At 36.5% G+C, this 25,753-nt stretch overlaps 1 protein-coding gene across 1 annotated transcript in view; it reads left to right on the top strand.

Annotated features, from left to right (window-relative positions):
• The window catches only part of SEC62 (SEC62 homolog, preprotein translocation factor), a 29,078-nt gene extending 5,578 nt beyond the window's left edge, over positions 1 to 23,500 (top strand). The window contains exons 2-8 of the mRNA XM_007972134.3: positions 3,932 to 4,040; positions 5,236 to 5,341; positions 10,450 to 10,654; positions 11,220 to 11,312; positions 14,570 to 14,630; positions 16,991 to 17,110; positions 21,647 to 23,500. Of these exons, the coding sequence (XP_007970325.2) occupies positions 3,932 to 4,040; positions 5,236 to 5,341; positions 10,450 to 10,654; positions 11,220 to 11,312; positions 14,570 to 14,630; positions 16,991 to 17,110; positions 21,647 to 22,116 (1,164 nt within the window). The 3' untranslated portion in view covers positions 22,117 to 23,500. The remainder of the gene's footprint in view (positions 1 to 3,931; positions 4,041 to 5,235; positions 5,342 to 10,449; positions 10,655 to 11,219; positions 11,313 to 14,569; positions 14,631 to 16,990; positions 17,111 to 21,646) is intronic.
• The last annotated feature ends 2,253 nt before the right edge of the window (positions 23,501 to 25,753 follow it).

Genomic DNA, 25,753 nt, shown 5'->3' with positions numbered 1-25,753 from the left:
AATTTTGTGCATACATATCAGATTCCCTGTTGCGTAATATGTAATTCTCAATTTTTATGTATCCTAATATTTAATCAGATTTTACATGTGATGCCTCTATCAGCAGTAAGTAGATTAGTATATTTATGTCTATATTCAGGAATAGTATTATTGAGTGTTAGTATGAGTATATATGTATCATGCCTGAATTTGATATGGTCTTTCTCTACAATTACCTTCCTCCCCAATTTCCTCTGTTGATAAAGTTAGAAATCTGACATCTTTACCTAGCCATTTTATTTATCCTTTATCATTGAGTTCTATCTGTTCTACATTTGAAATGTTTCAAATATCTAAATTTCTTTCCCACTTATAATCTGGTATCACACCACAATTTACTTGGATATTACAGTCGTCTTCCATCCGTTTCCCTGCCTTATGCATTTTTTTCCAGTTCATCCTACACACAGCCACCAAATCATGTCTAAATCATTTTTCTAATTATGTCCTATTCAGAAACTACTAGTGGTCTTTCTCCTGCTTACAGAATAAAGTAGAAATTTCCCCACCTACCTTGATGACTCTTTATTCTACTTTTACACACTTAATCTCCCAATACTTCCTAGCTTTTCTCTACTACAGCCAATTTTGTGTCATTCTCAGCCACAATATTTATGGCTTTTCAATCAATTTACCCAAAACTGGTTCATCTTTCAAAATTTAGCTTCCTCTTCCAGTGTTCCTGTCCACATTGATAATCTCACTCCTACTTTGTGTGCTTTTACTTTGTTGCCAAGGCTGGAGTGCAGTGGCATGATCTTGGTTCACTGCAGCCTCAACCTCCCAGGGCTCAGATGGTCTTCCTACCTCAGCCTCCTGAGTAGCTGGAACGACACATGTGCACCACCTTTTTCTTTTTGTCTTTTCTTTTCTTTTCTTTTCTTTTTTTTTTTTTTTTTTTAGTAGGAAAGGAGTTTCACCATGTTGCCCAGGCTGGTCTCAAGCCTGGTCTTCTGGGCTCAAGCAGTCTGCCTGCCTCAGCCTCCCAAAGTACTGGGATTACAGGCATGAGCCACCCGACCCATCCTACTTTGTGTATTTCAAAAATATTTTTTCTGCCTCTCTTTTTGTGAAATAATAATTACTGCTTCTAATAGTTATGTAATGGAGTGTACATATCATGTCTTGCAAATCTTTGCTGTTAACTGTAGCATCCAAAGATGATAGGGTAAGTACTCTGTAAGTCTGAAAGAACAGGTCACGTTTATTCAGACTTCTCCCCCACAATTTTTAATCAAGCACCTCCCAGTAACAAATTATTTAATTAGATCAGCTTTAAGTTGACAACAGATGTATCAGATGAGGAAAAAAGTGAGCATGTGTGGTGTGATTATATAATAGAATTGGTTTTTATAAACCATTTATAGTATTATTTTCAACTTTTATGGTATTACTTTTTCAGATGTATGGATATATAGAATATTATTTACTAATTGAGGCTCTGCGAAGTGTAGTGTATTTTACAAACATAATTAAATATTACCATTTAATATACCTGATACCAACATATATTAATATATTTTAGTATGGTTTCAAAAATTTTAATGAGGAATTTTTGCCTTTTATTATATCAGAAAGTATATTTTGTAGTCCGACCTCAAATAAATCATTATGAATCTTGTAGATGTTCCTGAACTTGGAGTGTTAAATTTTTAATTTGCCATTTTTTAAGATTCTACTTTTTGGCTGGGTGTGGTGGCTCATGCCTGTAATCGTGGCACTTTGGGAGGCTGAGGCATGCAGATCACCTAGGTCAGGAATTCGAGACCAGCCTAGCCAACATGGTAAAATCCCATCTCTACAAAACATACAAAAAATTAGCCGGATATGGTGGTGGGCACCTGTAATCCCAGCTACTCAGGAGGCTGAGGCACGAGAATCACTTGAACCCAGGAGGTGGAAGTTGCAGTGAGCTGAGATAGCACCATTGTACTCCAGCCTGGGCGACACAGCAAGACTGTGTCTCAAAAAAAACCAAACAAACAAAAAAAAAGATTCTACTTTTTGTGATACATATTTTCATATATAAAAGTTTTAATTTCATAAATACTTGATTTTTACAGTAGTCTTCTTTTGGGTTGAGTGTTTTGGGCTTTTAATTTTTATTTCCACAAATAGCCCACAGCTGGTAGTTGCAGACTGTAGAAATTGTACACTGGTATGATCTTACACAGGTAATTGGCTACTGGAAGTAGAGGACTTGAGAAATACAAAGGAAGAAATGAGAGATGTAGCTGCCAGGAGACTCAGTAACCAAAACACAAACCTCCACTTCATCTAACACATTATTCCCTTTTGGGATAAAATTAAAGGTTTGTTGATTGTTCTTTATTTTCCTCAAACATAACTGAATTCAGACTTATCTTAACTTTGGAAAAACCTGACATAGATAAGTTGGATAGATTCTTTTTTCTATTTTGCATCATTAGATTTTTTTCGCTTGAAACAACTGTGTTTAGCATTAATTCTTGGCTTCTTAGATTCTTGCCAGATAATTTTTTACTATTATTTGGCATTTTATTCTTTAAAGAAGCAGACCTTCCTGAAATCATTCACATTTAGATTATATCTTGCTGGAAATATTGAATGTTCTGTGTATTGTGCTTAAGTGTGTAATTAAAGACAGTAATTAAGAACAGTGCATTTGTTTCAGTAGCTTACAGCAATAAGACAACTTTTGAAAGTTTATACATAAGATGTATACAAAGATAGACAGCCTTCATCGTCTTCAGTACGTGAGCAGGGAAAATAAGTTCACAGGAGGAATTGTCAAAGAATTTCAGAATGAAAGGGAATACAGGGACGATAGGGAATGAGAAACAATAAAGAAAATAATAGAAAATTTGGGAAAAGGTATAGAAGAAAGAAAGCAGAGAAAGACTAAAACGGCCTTTCCAAAACGACTCTTTGTCAGTGTACTTCTGTTAATCACTTCTTCAAATGAGATAGTAATATCTCTTTTTGCATTTTTTATTTTTGCTTCATCCGTACTGGAGAAGAGAATATGAGAAAGACAGTCCCAGGAGCGTCTAGTATCTGCAACCACAGTGGGAAAGCAAAGAGAATACAAATTGTCATTGTCTCAGTAGTTCTTATGGCTACCACACTGGGGCAGCTGTCATTGATTAATTTGAGAACTCCTCCTGCGATCTGTTGTCGGGGTACCTATCTTTGGCCGTTATTGTAACATTTATTTATGACATTTGTTTCTACTTACTTTGACATTTGGGTACTCACTGCTAGCAACTCTTATCTTTTTAATTACTGCCTTGTGGCTTATAAAAAGAGACTAGGCCAGCAGCAGTGGCTCATGCCTGTAATCCCAGCACTTTGGGACACCAAGGCCAGCAGATCACTTGAGGTCAGAAGTTCAAGACCACCCTGGCCAACATGGCGAAACCCTGTCACTACTAAAACTACAAAAATTAGCTGAGCATGGTGGCAGGCACCTGTAATCCCAGCTACTCAGGAGGCTGAGGCAGGAGAATCGCTTGAACTCAGGAGGCAGCGGTTGCAGTGAGCTTAGATTGCACCACTACACTCCAGCCTGGGTGACAGAGTGAGACTCCATCTCAAAAAAAAAAAAAAAAAAAGAATGAAAGTGAGCTGGTAAAAAGTAGTTACCATTGTGGAAAAAACAACTCAAATGCCTCATAGTCGAAGCCAAGAAGCAGAAAGGCTTTGCCTCTATCAACTTATATTTGAAAAATGTAGTTTCTTTAAATCTCCAGTTTGTGTTTTGAACACATTATCAGTTCTCCTCCAGGGAAAGCTTGAAAGCAAAGCCTGTGCTCCACTTGAAAAGATTCATAAAATAGATTTGTAAATTATTCTTCAGCGCATGGATTTCTCAAGTAAATGATTATACTAAATTCATATTCATATGTTGCAGGAAGTTGGTGAACCGTCTAAAGAAGAGAAGGCTGTGGCCAAGTATCTTCGATTCAACTGTCCAACAAAGTCCACCAATATGATGGGTCACCGGGTTGATTATTTTATTGGTAGGATTATATCAGTAAAATCGTATTAGTGTACATATCTTGTGAAGTTAACCTACGTTTGGGATATGTAGAAGTTTTAAAAGTGCTTTCCAAATGTGATTGTTCTGGTGATGGGCATATGGCAGTTGATTATTCTGTTCTTCCCTTTTATGATTGAAAATGTCTGTAATTAAAAAATAACGTTTTCTAATAGTTGTTGGAAATTTTTTTAAATAGGATTTATTTTCAGTGTTTTAAAATACTACCTTTTGTTTAGATAGTATGTGTACTTGGAACTAAGAGCTTTGGCTTTTTTCCCCCGAACAATGTCATTATAAGCTGATGTCATTTATAACACCAGAGCTTATAAGTAGGGGTTGAGTTTGCCTTTCTCATCAATTAAAAGTGAATTGCAGCTGGGTGTCGTGGCTCACACCTATAGTCCCAACACTTTGGGAAGCCAAGGCAAGAGACCAGCCTATGCAACACCGTGAGATCCTATCTCTACAAAAAAAATTAGATGAGTATGATGGCATGTGCCTCTGAAGTGAGAGGATGGCTTGAGCCCAGGAGTTAGAGGCTGCAGTTAACTATGATCCCACCACTGTACTCCAGCCTGGGTGACAGAGCAAGAACCTGTCTCTTAGAAGAAAAAAAAAACTAAATTGCCAGTAGAGAGGAAAATTCCTTTATCGTCTCTCTCTTTAGTGTTATTAATGATTTGACATTCATTACAACTTTAAAAAAGTAGATGTGCTAATCTCTTCAGATAGTATGTTTAGCTGTTTCTTGTGACAGCAGTAGATCGTTGACAGAGCTTCTTCCTCAGTGTATTAGAGTAAAACTTGACAATTTTTATTACTTGCAGGGAGCAGAGAATATTTTGGTTTATCTACATATGCCTGTGATTAATAAGAGTGATAGTTACATACAGATATTTTAAATTTTTTAATATTTCCCCATTAATTTATCTTGCTTTAGTTGGTATTTCTGAATGCCATTATTTCCCAACATTACTTCTAAAAGATACTTAATATATTTCACAAGTTGAGGTTTTGGGGAACTATTAATCATGGTCATGTTAGATTTAATTTTCTGTTGAGTTTGGTTTTCTTTTTTGTTGCCAGAGTGTTGAAATTTCACTTTGTAAAATATTATTTAGATAGACATAAATTCCCATGTATACTAAATTTAAAATAATGAATTTTTTCTTCAGCTTCAAAAGCAGTGGATTGTCTTTTGGATTCAAAGTGGGCAAAGGCCAAGAAAGGAGAGGAAGCTTTATTTACAACCAGGGAGTCTGTGGTTGACTACTGTAACAGGTACTGTTTATTTCTTAGTGAAGAGTAACATAATAATTTTAAATTTTCTTCGTAGTCCTGAAGCTCCTTACATCATTAAATGTAGTGATACTACAACATAACTCAAATACAGTTTTCACATGTAACCTGATTTCTTTGGTACCTCTGGAAATGTGTTTGGTATTACACTATTATACTTTTAACTGTATATAATTTTTATTTATGTTTTATTACTTTTATATATTTGTGAGCCCTACTGAAGGGTCAGCAACAAAAATCATATGCCAGTGCCTTCAGTAGAAAAGGAAGTTCGTTCTTTTGTAGAGCAAATTGGTTGGGGAGTCTTTTTTTCAAAACTTGCAGGAATTCCTATTAGCTGTGTTACCGCAATTTTTTTAGTGCCTGCACTCTGAGCCATAAGCCGCATACCCTTTCCTATTTGGTTCAGTGTTTGCTAATGTAGTATTTCTTCTAAAATCAAGGCAGCTGCAACATCTACCTTGTCTTTTTCTGAGAATTTCAAGATGAAATACAGCTAATTCAGTAATGTACATGTATTTTTCGTAATAGACTTTTTTCTGTTCCGAAAAAGCTTTTGATGGTGAGTGGTTTGCCTAAAAGATAAAGTCACCTTCCTTTTGGAAAGAAGTATGCTAGTTTTTCTTTCCATTTTTTTCTTTTTTTCTTGGTTTACTTAATACTAAACATTTTCTTAATATATGTTAACTAAATTTTGTTTTCAAAACACTAAAGCTTATCTTTGGGGATTTTAGATTATTTTATATGTACTAATATTTTATTTAATGGCACCTAAAGTATCAGCCACCTAAGAACCCTCTTAAAAACCACTATTTCACCACCTGGTTTCTTAAGCTGTCAAGTCAAAGAATTATTGAATATTTCTTAAAATTCTTAGTTGCCAAAGACTAGAGGTTACTAACCGACCTTTTAGAAACAATAGGTTTCGGCCGGGCGCAGTAGCTCACGCCTGTAATCCTAGCACTTTGGGAGACTGAGGCAGGCGGATCACAAGGTCAGGAGATGGAGACCATCCTGGCTAACACGGTGAAACCCTGTCTCTACTAAAAATACAAATACTGTCTCCTCCAACAAAATGAAGATGCATTTAATGGAGCTATTAGATCTGTAAGCCCAAATCTCTGAGTAGAGTGGCCAGTGTGATTCCACATTTTTTGGCTTTTTAGGAGCCTTGGTACCTTGTTATTTGAAAAGCTCAAAAGACCTGAGTACAGAGAGTGCCCAAAGATACTCGATTTTCATTGTATATGCTCTTCCCACTGACGTCAGATTGAGTCCTTTCTGCACTAAAATAAATGAGAGTAGCATAACTTTAAGGTCTCCAGAGCCACTTCTAATACAACCGTAGAGTCTTGTTGGCCAGTCCTCATGAGTTGCTGCCCAGTAGCAGACAAAATCACAAAGGGACTCTTGTCCAGTTTCTTTTTTTCTCTTTTTGGCATCCTCCAATACTGTCAGTTTTTCTGAAGCAGCTAAGTGGCATGAGGGAGTCTGAGGAAGAACAAAATAGGAAAATGTAGGATGATAAAACAATCTTTTCTAATGTGATCTATACCTTTTTATGGGCTATATCATGAATGAACTCATACATATTAGGTTAAGTCTCCACAAGACTTTGTATCGCTGACCCCCAATCCAGTTATGTCGTCCTCGGTCTTGTGCACATGCCACACTCATCTTCTCTTCTGGTCTTTCTCCTATCATAACTTGCCACTTTGCCTAAATGGTTCTCTTTCCTCTGTCCCATGTGCCTCTCAAAATCACAAACAAATTCCTCAAGTCCTTCCTCTACCATGTACTCTTCCCCCGGCCCTCCAGCCTTCATCAGCCTTTGTGTCTAAAGGTCTGAGTTTATCACATTAGTACCTCCCAGTTTGGCCCTTAACTATTTTAGAATTGCTACATATGTGTTATTTTTTTTTTTAAATCTCCTCCCAGCTAAATCTGAAAACAATTGTAAGACTGTTTTATACTTTATTGTAACTCCATAACAATTACCACAGTGTGAGCACTTAATAAAAACCCACCTTTGCCACATTGGTGAAAGTCCCCAACATGTCTGGCATTTAATAAATGTTTGTTAAATCTGAAAAAAGATGGAGGTGAGGGAAAAAAAATACAGAAGCAATTTTTAAAACTTTTTAGAGCTGTTTTAAAACCACTTAACAAATATTCTAGGCTCCAGGAATACAATCATGACTGTGACTTGGTCCCTACATCAGAACATACTCTGATCTGTTAGGGAAGATTTATAACTAATTACAATGCGGTGTGTTCTATAAGGAAGAGAGAGATGGTGAAACTACAAAGAATGAAATCACACAGAAAATGTTTTAAGTAAATTTTGAAACATAAATAGGTGATTACCCAACAAACAAGAGAATAAAGGAAATTCATTCCAAGCAAAGGGCATAGAACACACCGAGATAGGAAAGTTTGAGTAGTTCTGTAAAAATGTCAGAGAGCTTTATGTTAGTAATGTGTTCTGTACCATGTGTTTAAAGCCAAACGGAGGCTCTGATATTACACAAATGTTAATGTCAGTCTCACCTTTTGACCTAATTGTGAAATTATTTTCAACATAATTTAATTGAAAGTTAATAGTCTACTTTTCTTTCATGGGGGTGGGCAGCAGTGCGGGAAAGTTGACAGAAGCAGATGATCCTGCTGTTTCTGTTGCCTTCTGTATCTACTCATCAGGGAAAAGGCTTTTTTCTTTTTCTTTTTTTGAGACAGAGTCTTGCTCCGTCACCAGGCTGGAGTGCAGTGGCGCGATCTCGGCTCACTGCAAGCTCCGCCACCCAGGTTCACACCATTCTCCTGCTTCAGCCTCCTGAGTAGCTGGGACTACAGGCACCCACCACCACGCCCAGCCAATTTTTGTGTTTTTAGTAGAAATGGAGTTTCACCGTGTTAGCCAGGATGGGCTCGATCTCCTGACCTTGTGATCCACCCGCCTCAGCCTCCCAAAGTGCTGGGATTACAGGCGTGAGCCACCACGCCTGGCGGAAAAGGCTTTTTTCTACTAAAGTTGCATTGTTTGTTTTTAAAATTATTTCTTTATTAAGAATAATTTTTTTCCAATAAAGTAAATTTAAGAAAATGGGAAATGTTGCAAATGATTTAGAAGAAAATCCAAATTACTAATAATGTTGCTTCATAGATAGCCACATTACCATTTGAGAATATATACTTCAGGTACCTGTATGTGTACGCATGTACTCTTAATATATGGACATGTATATGAGCTGCATTATAAAATGCTGGTTTTTCAATTAACATATGATAAACAGGATGTATTTTTATTTTCATCTGTAGTGGTAATAAATGTTCCTGATAGGAAATCTGGAAATCACATAAGTGCACAAAGAAAAGTAGAATATATTTTCATTACAGATTTTTTGGTAAGACATTCTGAAGAAGAGTAAAAACTACAAGACTGCACTTCATTTTCAGATATCCCACTACTATTCTTAAATCCCACTTTGTACTCCTAAGTAGTTAATCATTAAGGTCTCATTTCAGATTCTTGTTTGTTTATATATGTATATGTATTCATAGCAGATATGATTAGTATTTTAGGGGGCACTTTGAACATTTGCACAATGATATTTGCAGAATTAAAAAATAGGTCTTCTGAATAAGTAGTATGGGTCAAATGAGGAAACCCAGAAATTAGCTTTGTGGAAGTGCTCATAGGCTGGACCTAATTGGGGAGCAGATGCAAGCCCATCCAGGCAGGTAAAACACAGGTGCTTCAGGGGACTGAACACAGTGACAAAAAGAAGTGGTTATCTGGGCAGGAAGAAAGCATCTAGTTAACAAGTGCTGCGATGTGCTGGAGCAGGCACCAGTGAGGTGTAAGTAGAAAGGTAGCTAGATAGTCACCATTAGCAGGCACCAGTGGTGGTGGTGAGACCTAGCTTCTAGATCGTATTGTGGTAGTTGTACATTATCAAAGCAGGAATGAAGAAACCAGTCAGGAATTCTGAAACTAGAACATGAGATTTGAAAAAGTGACTTTTAGATGACAAAAATAAGGGCAACCCAATTTCTTGAGTAGGATTATAAGGTTAAAGAGAAACTACCAAGCAAGGTTACCTTAGTTTGGGGTAAGATAAAAAATGAATAAAGCAAGGATCTCTCTCTCTCTTAAGAAGTTTACCGTCTAGTGAAGGAGCAAACAACTATAACAAATTACATAGTGAGTTAGAAGATAAGTGCTATGGATAGGGTAACAGGAAACGAGAGAATGGGAAGGTGGGCTTAGGTTTTAAACAGAGTAGTTGTGGTTGAGGGAAAATGAAGAAAGTGAGGGAATGAAACAAAAGGACATGCTTATTTGGGGGAAGAACATTCTAAGGAAAGGGAACAGCTAGTGTGAAGGCCCTAAGGTGAGAATATGAAATATAATAATAACTGCTAAAAAGAGAGAAGAACAATCTATTTAGAGAGAAAGTAGTGATATCAGGAATGCATCATGTTTTGCCAAATATATTGCACATTTTTCAATTTGATGCTGTGCAAGTCCTTTTCAGAGTCCAAAAATCTCATCTTAGTATATTTAATCATTACTTAATTGAAGATAATCATTACAGTGGCAGACTGAATTGTGAAGTACTTGGAGAAAAAAGAACACGAAGAGAGCTGAAAAGACATTATTTGGATCAATCAAATCATCACTTTTAATCTGTTAACATTTCTTAAACTGTTTATTTTCTCCATTCTTTATTATGTCAGCTCTTGCATTTGAGACTTAACATAAAGTGAAGCTGAGACTTGATTACTCTAAATGAACCCAGAAAGAGTCTTTATACGGATAATTTCAAATCTATAATCTCTTATAATTAAGTTACATCATTAAAAGTGAAAATTATATTGAATATCACTGAGTTTTGATAACTTTTATATAATTGTGAAGTTTTTTGATTTAGTGGTAGCGTTGACAACTTTTTCACGGGCATACTAGTTGTAATTTCTCTTATGTTTGCTAATTTATGTCTTCCTTTGCTTATTTTATTCAGGTCTTGATATTTTTGCTTTTTAGTCTATATATGGGGAGTGTAATGCCATACCTGTTTTTCCCAAAGGCTTTTAAAGAAGCAGTTTTTTCACCGGGCCCTAAAAGTAATGAAAATGAAATATGATAAAGACATAAAGAAAGAAAAAGATAAAGGAAAAGCTGAAAGTGGAAAAGAAGAGGATAAAAAGAGCAAGAAAGAAAATATAAAGGATGAGAAGACAAAAAAAGAAAAAGAGAAAAAAAAAGATGGTGAAAAGGAAGAACCCAAAAAGGTGAGTTAATCCAAAATTAAGTAAAAATTTAGGGCCGGGCGCGGTGGCTCAAGCCTGTAATCCCAGCACTTTGGGAGGCCGAGACGGGCGGATCATGAGGTCAGGAGATCGAGACCTTTCACCGGGGGCTAACCCGGTGAAACCCCGTCTCTACTAAAAAATACAAAAAACTAGCTGGGCGAGGTGGCGGGCGTCTGTAGTCCCAGCTACTCGGGAGGCTGAGGCAGGAGAATGGCATAAACCCGGGAGGCGGAGCTTGCAGTGAGCCGAGATCCGGCCACAGCACTCCAGCCTGGGCGACAGAGTGAGACTCCGTCTCAAAAAAAAAAAAAAAAAAAAAATTTAAAAATCATTATGTGCACATGATTACTACTGGCCTATGAACATATTTAAATATTATGCAATACCCACCTGAGATAACTATATTAGAGTTATTATAAATTCCATGGTTGAGAATTCTTATTTCTGTGTTACAAATAGTCAGTGAAAATTTTTTGACTGTATGAACGTCATTTCTTGCTTGCTTGTAAGTGTTATTTCTTCTATTCAACTTGTGTTTTCATAGGAAGAAACTCCAGGAACTCCTAAAAAGAAGGAAACTAAGAAAAAATTCAAACTTGAGCCACATGATGATCAAGTTTTTCTGGATGGAAATGAGGTGAGAGTAAGCCTATAACTAGAAGTTCAGTTTTCTATAGGAGTTTTTAGAAACATGTTTGATGCCTTCACTAATAAAAGGAAAAATTTTGAGAAATCTTATCATGTATTTAAATATATAAAAGCTACTCTATTTTTAAAAGTCAATAACTTCTCTGATTTAGATTTTTAAAAGTCAGATTTTACTGTGAGTGACAGGAAACCTGAAATAAAAGCATCTTTCTCTTTTTTTTTTTCTTTTTTTGAGACGGAGTCCCGCTCTGTCGCCCAGGCTGGAGTGCAGTGGCGCGATCTCGGCTCACTGCAAGCTCCGCCTCCCGGGTTCACACCATTCTCCTGCCTCAGCCTCCCGAGCAGCTGGGACTACAGGCGCCCGCCACCACGCCTGGCTAATTTTTTTTGTATTTTTAGTAGAGACGGGGTTTCACTGTATTAGCCAGGGTGGTCTCCTTCTCCTGACCTGGTGATCCGCCCACGTCAGCCTCCCAAAGTGCTGGGATTACAGGCGTGAGCCACCACGCCTGGCCGAAACCTGAAAGAGAAGCATCTTAATACAAAATAGATGCATATTTCTTTCTCATCAGTGAAATCTATAGGTAAGCTGTACAGATACGTCAGCTCCATGGTGGATCCCAGCTCTTCTTTTCTCCTCTGTCTGAGGCTTCTAGCTAAGGTTACCTCATGGTCCAAACTGCCAACCTTATATCTACATTGAAAAGAGGAAAGGAGGGTGAAGAATATGTCTCCTCTTTAAGGAGACCACTTTAAGTACACTGTCCAGAAAGCTGGCAATTTCATTTCTGCTTGAATTCCACTGACCAGAACATAGTCACATGGTCATGCATACGAGAAGTAAAATCTTGGAAATGCACTTTTTATACAGGGTGATTATTTGCCTAGCTAAAATGTACGGTTTCCATTATTATCAAAGAAAAAAAGAGCAGAATAGGAGATACGTACAAGTCTCTATCTCTTACAGAATGTAAGTCAGACACATCACTTGAGGGGCTTAAAATTTTTAACATTACTTGATGCTTTGTGCTTATCATTTGTAATGGAAGATTTGTATGGTGGTAGCCTTCCATAAAGACTGCTTAATTCAGTCACTTCACCAGTACATAAACATGAGTTATATACTGGGCATTTAACTGTTATGAATTTTAGGATATCCCTTCCTGCTATACCTATACAAAAGTAACATCTATAAAGTCGTGGCTCCTAGGGCTGTGTGTTTGAAATTCTTACTTGCATGAGACTATCTAGAGTGGGATTGTGGGGGAGGATTATATATTTATAATAAACTGTCCTCAGGTGACTCTGATGTGAAGAATCATTGTAATAGAAAACTGTAGGTCTTTCTTGGCCGGGCGTGGTGGCTCACGCCTGTAATCCCAGCACTCTGGGAGGCTGAGTCGGGCGGATCACGAGGTCAGGAGATTGAGACCATCCTGGCTCACACGGTGAAACCCCGTCTTTACTAAAAAATACAAAAAATTAGCCGGGTGTGGTGGCAGGCGCCTGTAGTCCCAGCTACTCAGGAGGCTGAGGCAGGAGAATGGCGTGAACCCAGGAGGTGGAGCTTGCAGTGAGCTGAGATTGCGCCACTGCACTCCGGCCTGGGCGACAGTGCGAGACTCCGTCTCAGGGGGAAAAAAAAAAAAAGAAAACCTTTGGTCTTTCTTAATGTGAAGGCTCAAATGCCCTCAGTTAAACATTGAGCATCAGCTATGTGCTAAACATTTTTATAGGCATTGGGAATAGCTTGATAAATAGGATAAAATCTCTTATGATCTAGCAAAGATACAGGCACTTAAACATGTCAGTATAGTACAGTGTGGTAAGCATGAATGGTGTGAGAGCACAAATTAGGAATAGTTAATTTAGTCAGGAAGGATAAGAAGGGTCTAAAGGACACTTGAGCTTAGATGACTGGCAGATTGCCAGGTGTACCAGGAAGGAGTTTAGGTCTATTGGGGAAGGAAGCAGCCTGAGCAAAAGCATGGGTGCTTGCTATCCTGAAAAGCCTAGATTTTATTCTGTAGAAAGTAGCATGCACTCCAAAACTTTTAAAGTTGTGAAATACCTTTTTTTAAAAAACACGTTTTTTTTAGAATGGAAACTGGCAGAAGTAATGTCTGTGGATGTGATTCCCAAGGAAGTGGGCAGAGTAAAATAAGAGGTTAAAGTGGAACCTCTGGTGTTACAGATCGAAGAACCAAGTTGGAAAGACAATAAAGAGTTCTGGTCAATATAGAAATAAGAGGGAAGAGTACTGTTATTTATAGAAACTAAGAAATAAAACTGAGTTTTGTGGATGAATGATCAAACGAGTTCCGATCTGAATGAAGTAAATTTCTGTTGTATAAAGTAATAGCCTGATAAAAGGAAGGAACCACTACGTCATAAGCTTTGAAGTAGTGGTTTCCAGCTTATGGGCCCTCCATGGAAGAGTGGGCAATGAAATTATTACAGTCATAGAAACTATGTTCACCAAGCATGATCTTTAATAATTGTTCTTTGTGTCTTATCAGGAGAGAAAAGGGTGGAGTTGAGAGATACTGGATCTGTGATAGGGCCTGGCTGGAATCTATCTTAACTGTGCTTTTATCCCAAACTGGTTCATCATTACATTAGGGACAAATTAAGGTTGACAGTTGCTGGTGTTTTGTTTGAATAAATAATGATTTGCACACATTAACAATTTTTTTCCCCCCAAGACAGAGTCTTGCTGTGTCGCCCAGGCTGGAGTGCAGTAGTGTGATCTCAGCTCACTGCAACCTCTGACTCCCGGGTTCAAGCAATTCTCCTGCCTCAGCCTCCCGAGTGGCTGGGATTACAAGCGTCCACCACCACACCTGGCTAATTTTTGTATTTTTAGTAGAGACAGGGTTTCACCATGTTGGCCAGGCTGGTCTCGAACTCCTGACCTCCAGTGATCCACCTGCCTTGGCCTCCATAGTGCTGGGATTATAGGCGTGAGCTACCAAGCCCGGCCAAACAAATTTTTAAATGTATGTAAGAACATACAAATTTACTTAAGTGCTTTATAGAATTTATAGTTTTCCTATAATCATTTTCTAGTGCCAGAAGAACCACTACTGCTGAAGGAAAGATCTTTGAAATGTATTACCTTAGAAAGTACTTCTCATACGTTAAGAGGTTGATGACTGCTTTAGGGGACCTAAAATGTAGAATTAAGCATTACTTTCTAATGTGACATTAGAACTTTTAAGCACTGAGGTTTCTTGATTCTTCTAGGTGTATGTATGGATCTATGACCCAGTTCACTTTAAAACATTTGTCATGGGATTAATTCTTGGTAAGTAGTGAGATGTTAGTAGCTTTAAAGTGCAATCTAAAATTTAGAAAATAATATGCAGATACTATAAAAGAAAATGTTCCTAAATTTAACATAAAATAGTTGTCATTTTAAAAATACTTTAAAGTCAGAAGGTAAATAATAAAGGAAAATATTTGAAACACATTAAAACAAAGATCTTTAAAAACTGATAGAAAAATGGTTAATAGTTAACAGATAAATACAGTGACCAGTCATCATGAGTGATACTTAATCACACTCATAATATATGCAAATTAAAGCTGTAGTGATTAAGAGGCTTGCAAACCTTGACTTTAAAGGTCTTAGAAAAAAATCATCACTCTCAGTTGATAGGTATGTCTATTGTTTTAGTTTTTGTGAAGGACAGTTTGTCAGTATCTCTGAAATTTTATATGTGTCTGCAATGACCCAGCAATTCTAGGAATTTATTCCATGGCTGTTCCCATACAGTTGCACGAAGTGTGTGCATTGACACATTATCTGTTTTTTTCCAAATCCTTTAGACTATACCTGAGTATAATCTAGCAAATATCTTTCAAATTTGAAATGCTGATACCATTTGACCTAATAAATTCCACTTTAAGGAATTTACCCTATGCCGTAATCACAGTTGCACAAATGTACATGTGCAAGGGTATTATACCTAGAATAGATAAAAAAAAGAAAGTTACAGAAGAGTAAGAATAATATAAGCTCATTTACTTATTTAGAAAAAAAAGTCTCTGTAACTAGTTAATTATATATAGGTAGTCCCTGGGAATACAGGTAAGCTTAATAGTACTTAACCTCTGGGAAGTGGAATAAGAATTAGATGAAGACTTAATTTTCTCTATACTTTTTGATTTGTTTGTTTGTGACAGGGTCTCATTCCTGTCACCCAGGCTGGAATGCAATGGCACAATCATGGCTCACTTCAGCCGGACTTGCTGGGGTCAAGTGATCCTCCCACATCAGTCTACTGAATAACTGGAACTATAGACACACTCCACCACACCCAGCTAATTTTTGTATTGTTTTTATAGAGATGGGGTTTCAACATGTTGTCCAGGCTGGTCTCGAACTCCTGGGCACTTGCCTCGTTGTCTCAGAGTGCTGGGATTACAGTTGATTTGTTTTTTTAACGGTGTATATTCCAGGAGGTTTTGTGGGGAAAGAATGATTTAACAAATAGAAAAAAAAAAGTAGGTAGTAGTTAAAATAAGCTTAGTCAATATGATATCATAGGATCCCATTCAAAATAACTCTTTTAGGCTGGGCTCAGTGGCTCACACCTGTAATCCTAACACTTTAGGAGGCCAAGGCAGGGAGATGGCTTGAATCCAAGAGTTTGAAACCAGCCTGGGCAACATGGCGAAACCTCGTTTCTACAAAAAATTAGCCAGGCGTGGTGGTTCACACCTGTAGTCCCAACTACTTAGAAGGCTGAGGTGAGAGGATCACCTAAGCTTGGGAGATCGAGGCTGTGGTGAACCAAGATCATGCCACTGTACTCCAGCCTGGGTGGCAGAGTAAGACCCTGTTTCAAAAAGCAAAATAACTCTTTTATACTAGAGTACTAGTCACTTTGCTAAATATTTTGCATACAATATATCATTTCATCCTCAACAACCTTTGAAAAATAGGAACAGACACTTATTAAATATAAGGTAACTTAGTCTCAAAGAGTTAAGTAACTTGCCCAAGGTTACATAGCTTATTAGTGATGGAGCTAGAATTTTAATCCTGGTCTTACTCTAAAGACCTAATAACCAGGCTTCTGATTTCTTATACTTACTTCTTGTGTCCTCACTTTACTTGCAAAAAAACTGGAGACACTTGTAAACAGTTTCCTTGAGTACCAAAAAACATCTGTAGCGGAATCACTTGGGGAATCTTTTTCAGTCTGTGGATGTCAGAGCTCCACCCCAGAAGCAGAATCTCCAGAGAGGGGTCTTGGGAATCATTTTTTGTTGCGTTTGTTGTTGTTTTGTTTCTTTTAGCTCCCTTACTCAGCAGGCAGATATCTTAATATTTTTTAAATAAGGTAGATATAGCTTGAAAATGGGAACAGTTGATAAATTAAGGAGGTAACAGTTTTGAATTTCTACATAGCACTTTTTTTCTAATTATATGTAATTTACACTAATAAAAACTCCTAGTTTAAGAACAGTATAAAATGTTAGGTTGAACAATATGAAATTCCTCATAATTGACCACTTTTTAACCTATAAAAATGGCAATTTTGTATTTCAATGTGTTTATGTTTCTCAGTTTTTCCCCCAGGGATATGTTTCTGTTATTGCAGCCATACCATTTAAGTTTTTATTCTAAAAGTTTAACTTTGTCATTTCTTGTTCCAGTGATTGCAGTAATAGCAGCCACCCTCTTTCCCCTTTGGCCAGCAGAAATGAGAGTAGGTGTTTATTACCTCAGTGTGGGTGCAGGCTGTTTTGTAGCCAGTATTCTTCTCCTTGCTGTTGGTAAGTATTGTTATCATAAAATTGACCTCAAGAAGGTTACTATTGAGCAGTTGGACTATAATTTGGAACTTCGGTAAAGCTTAAGAAAAATTAATGGAGGTAAATCAAGAAGTATATAGTCCTACATTCTGAGTCAAATCTCAAAACTCAGGCTTGATAAGATTTGTTCTGTCTGCAGAAAAAGGATTTAATACATCTTTAAATTTTTTTTTTAATTATTAAGATTTTTTATTGACAAATCATAATTTGCATTTATGGGGTACAATGTGATGTTTTGGTGTATGTATACAATGTGGAATGTTTAAATTCAAGCTAATATAACTAGCATATCTGTCACCTTTCTTGCCTATCATTTATTATGACACATTTGAAATTTACTTAGTTATTTTGAAATATACCATACATTATTATATCTTAATCTGCAAATAGATGTGCTTTAAAAATTAGTTATGGCAAAGGCTTTTAATATTTTTGCAATGGTAGATCTTTTATTAGACATAATACTTTCAGTAAAACATTTTTAAATTTTGACTTAGAACAAACGAAACACCCAAATAATCTATGCATATATTTAATAAATTATTCTAAACAATTGATTTACCATTTGGGGAAAAATCATTAATTCTCACCCAGGTACCAAAATATTAGATGCGATAAGGAGTTAATGTTTTAAAAATCAAATAGGAAAACCTAAGTAAATGAATTTTCCACAATTCTGGATGATTGGGGTCTTTCATAGTTGATTCGTTTAGAGGCAGTGTCTTGCTCTGTCACCCAGACTGAAGTGTGTTGATGAGATCATAGCTCACTGCAGCCTTGAATTCCTGGGCTCAAGCAATCCTCCTGCCTCAGCCTCCCAAGTAGCTAGGACTACTGGTGCATGCCATCATCCCTGGCTTTTTGTGGGGGAGATAGGGTATCACTCTGCCCAGGCTGGTCTCAAACTCCTGACTTCAACTGATCCTACAGCATTGGCCCCCCAAAGTGCTGGGATCATAAGATTATCACCACACCCAGCCATCTTTCATAGTTAAAAAGCAATATAGGGCTGGGCATGGTGGCTCACGCCTGTAATCCCAGCACTTTGGGAGGCCGAGGCAGGCGGATCACAAGGTCAGGAAATCGAGGCCATCCTGGCCAACATGGTGAAACCCCATCTCTACTAAAAATACAAAAATTAGCTGGGTTTGGTGGCATGAGCCTGTAATCCCAGTTACTTCGGAGGCTGAGGCAGGAGAATGGCTTGAACCCGGGAGGCGGAGATTGTAGTGAGCTGAGATACCACCACATCTGGCTAATTTTTTGTATTTTTAGTAGAGATGGGGTTTTACCATGTTGGCTAGGCTAGTCTCGAATTCCTGACCTCAGGTGATCTGCCCGTCTTGGCCTCCCAAAGTGTTGGGATTACAGGTGTGAGCCACTGTGCCCAGCGGCTTAGTAACCTCTAGCAGCAGAAAAATCCCCTCCTGCTTTTGCATGGAACACGGACACATTTGTAGGCCAAGAAATAATATCTAAGCCTGTTTGAATTTAGTGTCAGTGTAATACCTGCATCAAGAAGGAAAAGTCATAAACTTTGATCTGACATTAGACATAATAAAATTGGTGCTTTTTGCCTTTCAAATTCCTGAAATTTAGAAACTCCTTGGAAATTTTTAGCAAAGGTTTAGCTCCACTGAAAAGAACTACTCTACTTGCTTATTTTTAAATTAAACCAGTATTCACAATAATTTATGGTTATTATATAGTTTTGCTGTTTAAAATATTGTTTCTTCAGTAGTCTCTTTAAATAAATTTTCATTGTAAATATGCTATGGATTTAAATATTCATTATGAACCAAATAGTGTTCTGAATTATACCAGGAAACAAAACAACCTTTTATGTTGATTCTCTTAGAAAATGCAATTCCAAATATACTTTCAAATAATTAGATATTTCTTTTATATTATCTTTGAATATATATTATATATATATTTTATATATATTTTATTAATATATATTTATATCTATATTTATATATATGTTCATTTTTTGGAGACAGGGTCTTGCTCTGTTGCCCAGCGTAAAGTACCATGACAGAATCATAGCTCACTGTACCCTCAAACTCCTGGGCTCAAGCAGCCCTCCCACCTCAGCTTCCTGAGTAGCTGGGGCTGTAGGAGCATGTTGCCATGCCTAGCTGATTTTTTTTTTTAAGAGTCAGGGTCTTGAAATATTATGTATTGGTCACAATTTTATTTGGCGTTTCTTTGAATATGCATTGTTAATAATGCCATTTGAAATAAGACCTTTGACAGTTTTCTAAAATCTGTCACTTTTAGTGTAGGAATGTTATTATAGTACATGTCACAACTTCCCCATAATTCTTCCCTTTTCACTCTTGGTAATGTAGTGCCACATAGCGAAAAACTGTAAAACATGAGCATTCTGCCGTACCATTTGTATGTGATAATAAATTAGGTTTTATTTGTGCCATTTCTGTATTGCTTTTTCTTTGGTTTGATACAAGATTTCATATTATGAACCATCTGCCTTACAATCCTATAAAACCTATCATTGCATCATAATTGGAGAAAAAAATGTACAGCCTCCTTAAATTCATTATCTCTGTTTATCAGTGGAATTTATTCTTAAATCATAATTTTAAGCATATTTACCTTTTCCGTTTATACCACGAAAGATTCTAATATGTACAGGAGTCTTTCAGAATACTTATATTCTTGTGAAAATAAAAATAGCTATTTTTAAAAGTCAAGACAATTATAACAATTTTCTTCCATTTAATACAAAGCAAAATATGGAAGACACATAGATTAGCTTATTTCAGGCTTTATATGAAAATAGCGACAGAATTGTCTGAAGAAAACAAAAACCAAAAATCCTGTCATAATTGATTAGTCTGTAACAGTCACATAATCATCATGACCTTTTAAAAAACAGGAAAAATCACTTAGCTCTACATAATTGGTAAATTCAGAGAAAACTAAATATTGGGGTTTGTAATAACTCATTAGTGAAAATTTTAAAATTCAAATTCCATTTTTCTACAGTTTTTTCAAAATACAGTGTTATAAAATAAAAGAATAAACCTTATGTGTTTAAGTGATCTTGCTTTCTTTAACATTGTATTTTTCTTAATACTGAGAGGATTGGTCTTTAAGCAAAAATTAAATAATTTACCTAATCAATAAAACAAAAAGGTCAGGTTCAGTGGCTCACAACTGTGATCCCAACTACTCGGGAGGCTAAGGTGAGAGGATCACTTAAAGCCAGGAGTTCAAGACTGGCCTGGACAACGTATCAAGAACCTGTCTATGAAAGTAGATAGGTAGGTAGAGAGAGAGAGAGGGAGAAAAGACAGATGAGAGAGAGAAAGAGATTAGATAAATAGATGATAGGTACATACCTGTAATCCCAGCACTTTGGGAGTTTGAGTCCAGGAGTTCAAGACCAGACTGTGCAACATGGCAAGACCCCATCTCTACAGAAAATACAAAAATTAGCGGAGCCATGGTGGCATGTACCTGCTACTTGGAGGCTGAGGTGGGAGGATTGCTTGAGCCCAGGAGGTTGAGACTGCAGCGAGTCATGATTGCACCACTGCACTCCAGCCTGGGTGACAGGGCAAGACCTTGTCCTCATTAAATAAATAAGACAACAAGGATTAAAAGATGGAAACTTTTTAATACTGGGATTCCTTATCCAGGGCTAATTCATCCTTTAGGCATAGTAAACACATGCCTTGGACCAAGATTACATATGGGGTCCACAGAAATATTTTCATTTTTATTTCTTTTAAATCAGAAGTAGTAATGTATATACATGTATGTACTAGCAAACCTATATGGTATTTTATTCATGTTTATACAAATGTATAGAAAATAGTCATAAATGTATAGAAAATATAATTTTAATTTTTTTTGTGGAGTAAGTTTCTTACAAAGGCAAAAAGGCCTAGAGACTTGGAAAGTAGGATGTAGCCCTGCTTTTCCTTCTTAAAGGCTTCCTTCCTAAACACCTTTTCATCTCTTTATTTTATTCTTTTCCTACACCATGATCTTATGAATACTTAAATTCCCAACTGATTGCTATGTGTATTGAAGCATAATATCACAAAGTGCATAAATCAGAAGTGTATATCCAGGAAACAACACCCAGATGGAAAAAAGAAGTAATTTTTTTCGGAGTGACGTTATTGCATTGTGACCTCAAGTTCAGAGCAACATGCTGTGCCCCTAGAATACTGTGATAGCTGCTAAACTAGTCAGGAATTTTTTTGTTTTGTTTTCAAGCATGCAGTGGTGTAATTTGTAGCTCACTGCAGCCTCAAGCTGCTGGGCGCAAGTAATCCTCCCAAGTAGCTGGGATTAGAGGTTTAGCCACCATGCTCAGCACTAATCAGGATTTAAATATTCATATTTAAGGTGTATGAAATGTGCAGGTAATAAAACTGTTTTCCCAGCTTTTTATTAACAAATACTCCCTTCTGAGGCTACGTTTGAATTACTTAATTAGAGAAATTTTTCTCCCCACAGCTCGATGCATTCTATTTCTCATCATTTGGCTCATAACTGGAGGAAGGCACCACTTTTGGTTCTTGCCAAATCTGACTGCTGATGTGGGTTTCATTGACTCCTTCCGGCCTCTGTACACACATGAATACAAAGGACCAAAAGCAGACTTAAAGAAAGATGAAAAGTCTGAAACCAAAAAGCAACAGAAGTCCGACAGTGAGGAAAAGTCAGACAGTGAGAAAAAGGAAGATGAGGAGGGGAAAGTAGGACCAGGAAATCATGGAACAGAAGGCTCAGGGGGAGAACGGCATTCAGACACGGACAGTGACAGGAGGGAAGATGATCGATCCCAACACAGTAGTGGAAATGGAAATGATTTTGAAATGATAACAAAAGAGGAACTGGAACAGCAAACAGATGGGGATTGTGAAGAGGAGGAGGAAGAGGAAAATGATGGAGAAACACCTAAATCTTCACATGAAAAATCATAATCTGACTAATTTTGGGACTGAATGAATAAGTACAAAAGGTTGGATTTTCTATGTTGGCTGATTACCATATTGAACACATGGCATTTGTAGCATTCTTTAAATCTATTTACTGAAATATATTTGACATTCAAGCAGTTATATTCAGTCCTTCATTTTATAGAATATTGCCACTATTATTGGTACAGTTTAAAGCCATTAATATGTTTTATCCATTTGATAATTTTACAGTAAGTAAATCTCATTCATTTTGACAGTTATCAAAGATGTACTTTCCACAGTTAAATTTACATTAATGGCAATTTTTGATAATTTTATGGCTTTTTACTGTTAGACTAATCAAAAATAACTTTAAAAGGAACAAAGAAACTCCAACATTTCACATTATGCATAGTTATGTAGCCATTTCACAGTTTCTTTAAGATGCGTAAACTCATTGTTCTTGATAGTTCTTTTATTTTTCATTATAAAGTTACACCAGATTTAAGATTCTGAGTTAGCAGAATTCAAAACTATTTTGTGGAAACAAGCCAACTAGTAACAATGCAGCAACACTTCTGGTTTAGCTAAATTCTTTTTCCAATGTAGGAAATCCACACTGATTTGTACGTCTGACTCAGAGAAAGATGGTCGTCTCCAACAGAGAAAGTGAACAGCATTTGTTGGAAAGTGATGGCTCTCCCTCTTCCCTCCCCATTTCATTGTCGTAACGTAAAGTGTATTCTGTACATAATTTGCAAATAAAACATTTTATTTTAATTGTTACTTATTATTTAGATATTTCTCAACACTTAAATTCATAAAATTAAGACCATGTAAGGGTATGTTTTTAGAGAAATGGAAGTTTCAGTAACCCACAGAACATCTGTGATCTTTCTACAGCAGCTTTAGTTTTGTGCCAACATTCCATGTATTTTGAATATGAGCAAAAACTGATCTTTATTAAATAAGAGCAGACTTAAAGTAGCTTTGTACGCCTTAATGTTCATTTTGATTTATTTTAAATCTTTACATTCAGAAATGAGATACTGTATTATCAGACCAGGAGGCATTGCTGTGAAAGATAATTTCCTATTCTAAAATATCAAATTTAAAATAAAGATAATAAAACGTAAGAGAACTATTGGACTCTAGTTGCTTTAACTAGTTTTGCAGTTTGACTTTACGTCTTATACATCTTAGTTACAAGTCTTTGAAAACTCTTGTTTACTTATGAGCATAATCATTCCTTGGAGTTATACTTTTATAAACTAATAATGAATATTAAATGATTTTCCTTCAGTCACAGTGAGAGCATTTTGCTTTGTGGTTGAAATAGGTAGTGTATGTCAGTCTTTGCTTTAGTCTGTTTCTCATCTAAGTGTTTGAATTAAAGATGTTAAATTTTTCTAATTGTGGAAAATACGTTTTATGTATCATTGACACATTTTATTAAACATGGCTTGATTGCTTCTTTATAGTAGTCCCTGTAAGTGGACAGAAATGTGGCTATTTGATGTTAATGCAACTATGTCAAGGCTGCAATCACTTTAAGAGTTTTTTTTAGCAAATGTTCATTGATGAAGTGCCTGGGTATTTTCCCCTCCCATTTGCAGAGCTCTACTACTTCATTTCCACAGTAAGCATATTATATATATAATGTTCGCTTCTGGGTTTCTTTATCACCAGTAACATTGATACCTATTTTGGGATATAAACATGGTGTTTTTCAGAAATAAAAATTATTTCATTAACCTTTTCTATTACTGTGATAATACCCAGGCACTCAATGTTTATCCTGAAATTTTTTATAATACATGTACTTTGTCTAGTCTTAAAGACATTTGGAGCATGGCCAACAGGAAAGTCAGCTTCTTACTGATGTGTGTGGATTCTTACAGAATGTTAGTACAAATTTTTATAAATATTTGGTGATCCCTGGGGGGAAATACCATCCTTACTATGGTTAGAAAGTGAATTAGAAATTTCAGCTCAGTTTCTATTTTACTATTCAAGTTGTATACTTTAAACAAATACAAAAATCAAAAGGCTGCCTCTATTACAATCCTCAGTGGAATAGATGGCTATCTTTCTTGGCTAATATTAAATATTCTTGTATCAGAGCATGGAAAATTGTTTATAATTGTTAATAGAATGGTGGGGGTTTTTTTGGTTTTTTTTAAGAACTTCAGATTCGCTATGCTGCTGTAAGTAGAAGCATGAAGCTTTTTGATCATGTAGGGCTTATTGTAGAGGGTATCAATTGGCCTAACTAAGCAGGATTGGATTTACCAGAGGCTAAGTTCAGATAGTAAGAATAATGCATATGTGATTGTTCTTAAAGTCAATGTATTAAATAAGGTATTTTTCCTTTTCCCTCTTACTGGATTTTTAAATTTTCAAACCATATGGCCTAGATAATTTTAATTGAAATAATATAGATTTAGTTGAATACTATTCAGGAAGTAATACATTTTAATATATCACGTGGAAATTATGGAGCGGTGATGAATTTTGGTGTTTCCCCCCTCTTTCTGGTTTTACATCATGAGGATCAATTAGCTGCTGACAAGAAAAATCATCTTGTGTCTTTTGTAAATTGAATTTTTTTTTAATCTTTATTAGGAACTGGAAAACAGCAAGTATGGTTGATTCTCATTATTCAAGGTAGTTACGTTCTATAAAGTCACTGCGAACACTGAATTAGCAAATACAGAACCTAGGGGAAATACAAGGCTAGATTTCTGCAAACCACTGGTCACATTTTCATCAAGCAGTCAACATGTAAATGTCTGTTTAAAGACACCTTATTTAATATAGTCAATTCATTAACCTTGAAGTCATGACCAACAACACTGTAACTCATGCCTGAATGAAGCTTATCTGACACATAAGCTTCATAAGACACACAACAGCCTTTTTGCCCTTAGGAACAGCTTTTTGCCCTTAGCACTAGGCTTGGGGGCCGTTTTAAACAGTGAAATCAAAAAAAAGAACAGAAATGCAAAAACCATGGCATTAGAGTAAAAAGGACACATTTATAGTATGAAAGCTGGAACATGGCCTTGTTCAACCTCAGCTGAGGATATATGTACAGCAAGTTTTTGCTGTACCACAAAATTTTAGGTTAGGCAAATTCACAAATACGGAATCCACGAATAACAAGGATCAACTCTACTTAACTATATTTTAAAGCTGTGACATTTATCTACCTGGTTTATGTAATAGAATTTATTGCTGAATCATGCTCCAGTATTTGAGTGATGTTTTAAATATCCTATGTCTGAAAATAATTCCTCCTAATTGTGTAGTAATTTGCTTTTACTGTTTCAGCAGTATTTCAGGTCTTTGTTCATTCACTCGGTAATACTGAGCACTTACCATGTACCAGAATTTTACTAGGCACAACCATGAATAAAAATACAATTCTACCCTCTTGCACCATTAAATAGTGTGTTAAGTGCTATGGCAGCAAATTGCTACATATGCTGCATATCTCTTGTTTTCCCCTCCCGCTCCACTCTACTCTTGCCCCCAAAGCTGACCCGAATGGACCACAGCAGTGGGCTCCTATGCCTCCTGGCTTCTGAGTGGGTGTGGCCAAGGAGTGTCCTGGCCAGAGATCAGAGGATGGTAGGGTGCCTATTCTCAACTCTTCTCC

The sequence above is a fragment of the Chlorocebus sabaeus genome, chromosome 15, assembly GCF_047675955.1.
Source record: "Chlorocebus sabaeus isolate Y175 chromosome 15, mChlSab1.0.hap1, whole genome shotgun sequence".
In the NCBI taxonomy this organism is placed as follows: Eukaryota; Metazoa; Chordata; class Mammalia; order Primates; family Cercopithecidae; genus Chlorocebus; species Chlorocebus sabaeus.
The sequence above is the reverse complement of the archived record's forward strand: the minus strand, read 5'-3'. Positions and strand labels throughout refer to the sequence as shown.